General features: G+C 42.6%; 1 protein-coding gene and 1 long non-coding RNA gene across 2 annotated transcripts in view; both read left to right on the top strand.

Annotated features, from left to right (window-relative positions):
• The window catches only part of LOC119336493 (WD repeat-containing protein 26 homolog), a 6,780-nt gene extending 3,898 nt beyond the window's left edge, over positions 1 to 2,882 (top strand). The window contains exons 3-5 of the mRNA XM_037608537.1: positions 268 to 369; positions 1,119 to 1,748; positions 2,437 to 2,882. Coding sequence (XP_037464434.1) covers positions 268 to 369; positions 1,119 to 1,748; positions 2,437 to 2,706 — 1,002 coding nt within the window. The 3' untranslated portion in view covers positions 2,707 to 2,882. The remainder of the gene's footprint in view (positions 1 to 267; positions 370 to 1,118; positions 1,749 to 2,436) is intronic.
• A 4,234-nt stretch (positions 2,883 to 7,116) lies between these two features.
• Positions 7,117 to 8,943, top strand: LOC119337146. Its single transcript, XR_005163047.1, has 2 exons — positions 7,117 to 7,270; positions 8,576 to 8,943. It is a non-coding gene; the product is annotated as an uncharacterized LOC119337146 (long non-coding RNA).
• The last annotated feature ends 292 nt before the right edge of the window (positions 8,944 to 9,235 follow it).

Here is a 9,235-nt window from a genome sequence, read left to right as displayed (position 1 = left end):
GGTTCCAAAGCGTACACACAAATTGAGATTTGCATGAGGAAGTATTGGACTTGCTGTTTCTGTATGGACAACTGGCTGAGAAAGATAGATGTTAGCTGAGTGCAATTTTTCTATTCAGGGAAACATCCTATCAGCTGAGGGTCCTGATGTGCCTTTCATTCCTAGTGTAAAACAGTAAATGCCTGTTATGTTTTGTGTTGCATGATGACACACTGCATGCATATCTTACCACTTGTACTACTAAAGCAGAAAGTAAAATTATTGCAGGTTTTGTGTGCACACCGTGACGAAGTATGGTTTCTCCAATTTTCGAACAATGGGAAGTATTTAGCATCGGCATCAAATGATAAAACTGCAGTCATATGGAAGGTATCTATGCTTCTGACTTTTGACATTCTTAATTGGTGTTAACAGTGCAGTCACTTGCCCCTTACTTTCCAGTTTTGCACCCCATGTGAAAACTGGAAATCGCACTCTCATTCATGCTTGGCTGTTCACCTGCTATTTGTTCTGTCTGAAAAATTGTTGTCCAGAATATTTTGTTATTTGTGCAAATGAAAGTGAAAGATACAGGATTGCCTTTTTTACATGATTAGTTTCATCGGAGCCTATTTGTACAATGTTTGGCTTCAGCACCAAATAGATTTGATTAATATGTTTGTTAGTTTTACTACATGATAGTGTGACCAGACACTTTTCTCTTGGCCTGTCACCGTTGAACATGGAAGTGTATTTCTTCTGGTTTCACTTCAATGAACAACTCCACCCCTAGAGCTTTGGTCTCTATGCATGTGAGGAATGGTTAGCTTATCTGAAAGGTGTTCTGATTTTTTTGGCACACTTATTGTTGCTCCTTATTTTAAAATGTCAAAACTTATCTGCATAAAATTTCCATTATTTCCTTCAACACTTGAACCCATTCGAGACCCAGATGAACATGAACCCGATTTTCTGTTTTCCTCTTCCGCATTGTTCCAGGAAGCTAGCTGCATTCCACGCGTATGTGTGTTTACTGATAATGATGGTGAAGGTTACATTTTCACGATAACCTCGATAGTTGATGCAGCACAAAACAGTCTTCTCCTTGCTTGCAGTAATGTGAGTATTCGTTATCCTAGGTTGATGAAGATGGAGAACTATTGCTGAAGCATACATTGACTGGTCATGAGAAACCAGTGATGATGGTTGCATGGAGCCCTGATGATTGCCAGCTTCTCACATGTGGAATGGAAGAAGTCATCCGGCGCTGGGATGTTGAATCTGGTGAATGTATACATGTTTATGAAAAATCTGGCGTTGGTCTGTTGTCATGTGGTTGGTTTCCAGATGGAAAGCAAATATTGTCTGGTTTAAATGATCAAAGCCTTTGCTTGTGGGATTTAGATGGAAAACAAGCAGATTGCTGGGAAGGGCAGAGGTCAACGAAAACATCTGACTTTGCTGTCTCAAAAGATGGCAAACTTATAATAAGCACCAGTAGAGATTCCGCAATTCTGTTATTCAATAGGGACACAAAACAGGAGAGGCTGATTGAAGAGGAGCATACAGTCACTTCATTTTCTCTTTCGGAAGATGGCGATTTCTTGCTTGTAAATCTTATAAATGAGCAGATTCATTTGTGGAACATAAGGAATGATCCCATTCAAGTTAAACAGTACACTGGCCATAAGCGCAGCCGGTTTGTGATAAGGTCATGTTTCGGTGGATCTGAGCAGGCCTTTATTGCCAGTGGAAGCGAAGACGCAAAGGTATGATATATTGACTGTGGATGCAAATAAATCAATAAATTATGTTGTCCGCATCATTTCTATTATTTATTACTCCATCCCATAATATAAGATGTTATTACAACCAATATGTGAGTGTTATTATGACACTTACATTATGGGACCGAGGGAGTAGGTTCCAGATAAATGCTACTCCCTCCGTTCCTAAATATAAGTCTTTTTAGAGATTCCAATATGGACTGCACATGGAGCAAAATGAGTGAATCTACACTCTAAAGTAGGTCTATATACATTGGTATGTACTCCCTCCGTTCCTAAATATTTGTCTTTTCAGAGATTTCAAATGGACTATGACATACGGATGTATATAGACATATTTTAGAGTGTAGATTCACTCTTTTTGCTTTGTATGTAGTCACTTGTTGAAATCTCTAGAAAGACAAATATTTAGGAACGGTGGAAGTAGTTCGTATTGAAATCTCTAAAAAGACTTATATTTAGGAACGGAGGGAGTAGATTTGAGAAACTTTTAAGTTATATTTGCTATCTTGCAAACCAGTGTTACTGGAGAACCAGTGATTGAACTGGAAAAGCTGCCTTCTACTGTATATCTAATAAAGCATAACAGTATATACAACATTTGTGACATTTTTAGTGTCATTGGTTCAGTTTGACAACTCCGTGTCTTGCAATTTTCTTAATTTGTCAGGTCTATATATGGCACAGAGCTAGTGGAGATGTTATCGAGACCCTGTCTGGCCACTCGGGTGCGGTCAACTGCGTAAGCTGGAACCCTACAAATCCACATATGCTTGCATCTGCGAGCGATGATCATACCATTCGCATATGGGGGCTAAAGAAAGCCACCGTGAAGCGAAGGGACGCAGGCAGCAGCAGCGGCAGTAATGGGATCCACATGAAGGGCAGTGCCAACGGCAACGGTTTTGTTCACCAGTGCAACGGAAGCCGCAGCAAGTGACAATGACATGCAGCACTTTGCTTTCCTTCCTCCAGGAAGAACACCCTGGTCCAGCACCGGTGTAGGGGGGGAGCGGAAAACCTGCTTGGTTTTATGCACCGCCTCCCTTGTTCCATCGTGTGTCACAACTGTCACATTTATTTCTCAATTCAAAGATGGACACAAATTGAAATATTGTTTGGCGCTTAAAATAGCTTTCTTTCCTCTAATTTTGTGATGGTCGTGATGGCACCGTAGTGATGAATCCATTTCATATTTTCCCTGATTTCCTCAATTCATGTCAAACGGAAACAAATTATGAAATGTGCACCTGGGCACATCTTGCGAAATACGGGAAATCATAGGAATTCACAGGAACACTATACTGGGAAATTCTTTGCCAATGCCAAACCAAAATGCGACGAGAGCAGACCGACAGAATTTTATGGGGCGTAGTACGCGGCCATCGGTAGTCAGGTCGTGAGTCATCGACCACCACTGCAACTGTGCTAATGTTGCAGAAAGAGTTAAAGACACTACAGGTGCCCTAACTTGTCCGACGCAGTTAGTTTGGTGTCTAAACTTAAAAAATACATAAAAGTGAGTTTGGTGCCTAAACTTAAAAAATACATAAAAGTAGTGTCGTAATTTGTATGGACGTTCAAATACAGTGCCTTTGAATGCATGCCGCTGTATAAATACAGTGCCTTTGAAGGCATGCCGCTGTATCGAGTGCCCGCGTGGCATGCAAGCATATCGTTGGGCCACATTTCAGTGGTTGAGGTGCTGGACGCGCGATGTGAGCTATGCGTGTTTTTTACAGGAATGCCTCTGGATATTAATTAATTCTCATAAAAAATACCTCTTGATTTTAATTAATACTCGCAAAAAATACCAGGAAGTGGCCACGGTCTGGATTGTGCTTAATTATCAGCAAGCAGTTTATATAGATGATTGCATATATCGCTGTGCATATGCTTTTACCGAAGTAATTTTTTATATTTATTTCAAGTTACTATCTTGTTTTTCTTCGAGTGAAGTTTCTATTTAGTTTTCATGATACATAAGTTTTTCCATATGAAAAAATAAAATAATTATCAATATGAAATTTTATTTATTTTATATCTCTATTTTGTTTCCATTGTTGTGTACTTTGAAGAGCTAAACATGAACTTTTTCTAAAGTTGATGTCGAATTAAGAAGTTGAACGTATATTAAAAACACAGTGAGCATTCTTTGAAATACACGTTCACGTTCATGTTCATTTCTCATTTTCATACTATTTTAGAAAATGCTCACCATGTTTTCCGAAAATGTTTAATGTGTACTAAAATAATATTGTGTAATATTATTCTTAAATTTCTACAAACACGCTTAACCTGTTAGTACATTTCTAGAATTCATTATTGTCACACAATAATATTTTATACACGTTGAACAGTTTTCAAAATACAATAATGTCAATTTTAAATAATTGTGCATTTTAATAGAATGAAGATACGCAATAATTGTTCGTGCTTATGGTCCTCAATGAGGATGCATAAATTTACATAATAATTTTTAATATACGTTCAACCTTTTATGTCCACATAAATTTTAGAAAAAAATTTCATGTTTATCTCTTCAATGTGCACAAATAATGAAAATAGAATAAAGATATAAAATAAACAATAATTGCATATTGATAATTATTTTATTTTTTCATATCGGAAAATTTATGTATCATGAAAATTATACCAAAACTTCACTCGGGAAAAAACGAAGCAGTACTTAAAAAAAAACTGTAGAAAATATGTGCAAAGTGACAGGTGGAATTGTGCATATAAGTTGCTAGCTAGCAGTTAAATGTAAACCAAAGTGTGGCCTCTTGATCCGCTTGTTTGTTAGGCAACCAACAGGTCTGTGATTCGAATTCCCTTCATGCCAACTTGTGTTTATATTTTTGTGAGAATTAATTAAAGTACATGCGCGTTCTCTAAAAAAAAGTGTGTGTCTAGTGCCTGTAACGATATTTTCCAAGAATTAATTAAAGTCCAAGGGTATTTCTGTAAAAAAAACTACACACACAACTTAGAACGCGCCCGCAGCCACTGACATGTGGAGCAACAACACGTTGGCATGCCACACGTGCACTTGATACGACGTCAGAGGCACCGTATTTGAACGTCTACACAACTTACATCATCAATTTTATGTATTTTTCAAGTTTAGGCACCAAACTTACCGCGCCAGACAAGTTAGGGCACCTGTACTGTATTTAACTCTTGCAGAGACATTTGCAATATAGATTGTGTTGCATCAGAGGTTATGTTCCATTTTTTTCAACAGAGATCATGTTGCATAAGTGACTCGAAGTTTTTTTCGCCACAAATCATGTTGCCATTTTTTTGCAACAATGATCTTGTTGCAAAATGACTGCATATATATATTTTTTGCAACAATGACCATGTTGCGGAACTTTTTGTAACAAAAATCATGTTGCAAGAACTGTTTTCGTGGCAGCGCGATTGTTGTGGCTGAGCTCAAGGAGGCGGCTACCATGGACGTCGTTGCTCCTTCGGGACACTGGCGGTGTTGGACGGCGGGGGACCCCACCTTCGTAGTTTGCTCCGTTTGGCGGTGTAGTTAGTTGTGTGCCGTGCCACTCCGTCGAGCGCGGCAGTGACCGCGAACCCCGTCGTGCTTCCTCGCTGTTGGCCACCGAGGCGCCAACCATCGTTGTCCATATTTCCCCTGCTTCCACGACAAATACGCAACCCAAATTAGCGCCCGATCTCACAACAACGCACAAGAACACCGATAAGAGATCGCGGGAGTAAGGCTTCGTTCTGCAAGAATCGAAGGGGGTTTATAAGGAAGAAGATGACTCGGTGGTGGAGAACATGTGAATGGTGTTTTGCTGGGTTAAGGATGGGTGGGCCCCGCATGGGACACGCGTCACGTGCTAGCGGCGGCGGACCCCCATGCTAGATCAGCCGGGTGATCGAAATCATTTCCTGAATTTTATTCGTGCACTTCCCCATGGAATTATTTTTTCTGTTTTTTCGGAACGACAAAATATTTCTGCTTTGTGGGGAATACATGAGGTGTTTTGGTTTGGCACTGTTAGCGTAAACCTAATCGATATCAAATTACGCTGTTAACGCAAAGGGAATGGGGGAAATGGAGACATGTTTGTTTCATCGCAGGTAATGGAATCAGGTGGGTTAGCTTGGCGGCCGCATGTAGCGAATGAATCTTGGCAGCTGAATGCGGCGAATCATAGATTTTGGAAAGAAGAGAGTTGGGAGCTTCATAGGCTGGAGCACCCCAGAGTATCACATCAAGATGCACGAGCAGCAATAGTAGGCGCCCATGCCGGCGATGATGGTCCCGATGGATGGAAGCAACATCGAGCTAGAGATGGAGACTCTGCTCAAGGTGCCGGCCTACATCTTTGGGGTTATCAGGCCGAGCATGGCGCGGAAGGTCGTGCTCACCAACGGTACACGGCATAGCGGTAACTCTTATCCACTCATGGACCTATCTGACTCCATCTCTTCTTCCGACATGGATCGGAGCTCAACCATGCCCGCTGGTGCCTTCGCAGTTGTAGTAGCAACTAGAGAGAGGGAGCGAGGGGGTGTCTGTGTTGGACGATGTCCTGACCAGCGCGGGTTCCATCATCGTCGACGAGGTAACGTGGTTCTTAGTCGTGCTCAACCAAACTGAAGGAGAGATAGATCAGCAACGATGAATCTGGTTGAGAAAGGAAGCGTTTTACTGAGGGAGATGGGCGTAGTCAGATTTGGCCAGGGACATTATTCGATTACACAGGATTTGATTTTGGCTAAGCTCAACCAAACAAAAACTAACGTAATTAGGCCCACCGTTATCAGGTTATGTTACAAATCCCTGAACCAAAGACCTACTAATCCATTGGATAAGTGCCTCCGCATAACCCTTTAACCCTGACTTTTATTAATAAGACGAATGTCTACTCTGCATGGTTAACAAGCGTTTTCTGAATCATCTATACCTTCTTATGAGCCTTCTGGACAAGATCCTGAGCCCTTCTTCCGATGGACTTACGCTCTTAGGTACTTCTTCCGTCGCATAATATAAGATCGTTTTCGATACTAAACTCTAGTGTCAAAAACAGTTTTTTATATTATGAGACGGAGGAAGTAATATATAGTGAATTTAAGGAATAGCCACCCACCTCAATGGTGATTGAGGCTACCTCAATGCGTCCCTAAAAAATAAGCTATTATGCATGCGAAGACCCAGCTTTTTTTTTTCCGAACAACCAGCTGACACGCAAGAGAGGGGGCGGCTAAAGGGAAAGGAAAGCAGAGTTACCTCGAATGCCTTCAGCCCAATACGCCCATAGCCTGTGGGCCTTCGAGCGGCTAACAAGCCCAGACCCATATTCTCGAAGCTACCTTCCTAGGGTTTCGCTTCTTGTAACCCCCCAGTGCGCCCCCCTTTCTCCCACTACCCCCCACTCCCTACCACAAGACCGCCGCCGCCGCAGGAGGAGGAGGAGAAGCAGCAGGCGCGAGAAGGAGATCACGCGAGCAGGCGACCGACCATGAGGGCCAAGGTAACCTCCCAATCCACACGCTCTAGTCCCTGGACACCTATCCTGTTCGGCCCGTAGATCCATGCGACGACAACCATAGTTTTGTTCCTTCGTTCGTTTGTTGCTTTCGTTCTTTGCCGAGCGGGGGCTATGATTAGAAAGAGAGAGGCTCGAGTGGCTCGAATTCCTGGGAAACCCTAGCGAGCCGGCAGATCTCGCCGTCTCGCGCTCGTGCCCCCCGTTGCTGCTCCGGCTGCGACGGGGCGAGCGACTCTAGCCGGTACGGGATGGAACGCGAGGTGCCGCCCGACGACGCCTGCGGCGGCGGCGGTGGCGATGGCGGGGCATGTTTTGTCTCGTGTGACCTTAGATCGATCGATCTATCGTGTGGGCTTAGGTATCTCGGCGTTCCGGTTCTCACGTACCGTGCTCGCGTTGCTCGTCGTGCTTGCGCGCGCGTGCGTGGGTCGTCTGTCTCGTTTGTGTTTCCCTGCCACGGTGAAGGTCGAATACACTTGATATGAGCCCTCGGGATGTGAATTAACAATTTACTGAAGTACTCTGTTGGTGTTCGATTATGTACGTTGGTGGTTGGTCCTTTGTGGTCGTCATGTTGGTTCAAAACCTGCGAATTTCTTCTGTGGTTATGATGATTTAAGTGGTAAGATGAATTGGCTTATCTGGCTGTAGTACCACATGTTTAATGTGTGTTGTAGACTCGTTAAGTTTTGTATGTTGCAGACAATCTGCTTGCTGCTTGCTATTGAACATTCCTTTTGGCCTTAGCAAGTGATATTGAACATAATTGCCAGCATCCAAGTAGATGAACGGTATTACTCCCTCCGTTCCTAAATATAAGTATTTGTAGAGATTTCACTATGGACTACATACAGAGCAAAATGAGTTAAGCTATACTCTAAAATGCATCTATATACATCACTATGTTGTCCATAGTGAAATCTCTACAGACTTATATTTAGGAACGGAGGGAGTAGATAATTGACAAGCTCGAATGTTGAATTGCCATATTGTAGCAGATGCAGTTTTTCAGCGCATTTCAGTTAAACTGTTCACAACCTGTCTCAGAATGGGGCAGCTGATTGATTTGTTGCCTTGCTTTTTGTTGCGTCTGACTTCTGTTTACCACTGAGGTTAATGGCATTAGTTCATTAACTTTTTCCAAACAGCATGCCTGGAAGGCACCCTTTTGTTCTTGTATCTATCCAGTAGTTTGCTGGTAGCTTAAAGTGCTTATATGTCTGCCGGTTCTCTATTGAATAATTTATGTTATGATGTATCCTTTATAACTTGGTTTATCTCTTTCAGTGGAAGAAGAAGCGCATGAGGAGGCTGAAGAGGAAGCGCCGAAAGATGAGGCAGCGATCCAAGTAGGCTGATGGCGGTGGTGATGGCGTGCTGTAGCTTGCTATGTGTGTCTTTGGCTGCGGCTGACTGCGGATGTACTTGCTTGGCATGGCGGCGCCATTCATCTCATCTGTCAACTCGTTTATTCCAGAAACCTGCACTTTAGTAGGCCTGTTATCGTTGCTTTTAGTTGTACCAGGAGTTCTGCTATCATGACCGATCTACCGAACCGTATGAACTCTGTTTTGGAGCTTTATTTGCTGCTAATATTCGGCCATCAAGTATTTTATGCTTTTGCTGGCATCAGCATTATTGTCTGGATGCTCTTATATGTTGATTACTGCTGCGTGTGGAGTTTGATTTGCTGGGTGATGCCACCTGCTTCTTGATGGTTTAGGATTATGATTTTGATCCCGGATAATGTGTTGGCATGGATACATCCTGCTTGGGATGCTACAAGTCCTGCTTTTGATTGTTTAGGATTAGGATTTAGATCCCGCACGGCACTGAATGCGTTTACGTGGATACAGTTATTGCTTTGGATGCTGCAAGTAGGTCATTTTGGGTGTCCTGCGCATGCAACATTTCAGATGAGCTACATCGGAGCAACATGATACGCTC

Source organism: Triticum dicoccoides, chromosome 7B, assembly GCF_002162155.2.
Source record: "Triticum dicoccoides isolate Atlit2015 ecotype Zavitan chromosome 7B, WEW_v2.0, whole genome shotgun sequence".
NCBI lineage: Eukaryota > Viridiplantae > Streptophyta > Magnoliopsida > Poales > Poaceae > Triticum > Triticum dicoccoides.
This window is presented reverse-complemented; position numbering and strand designations above follow the sequence as displayed.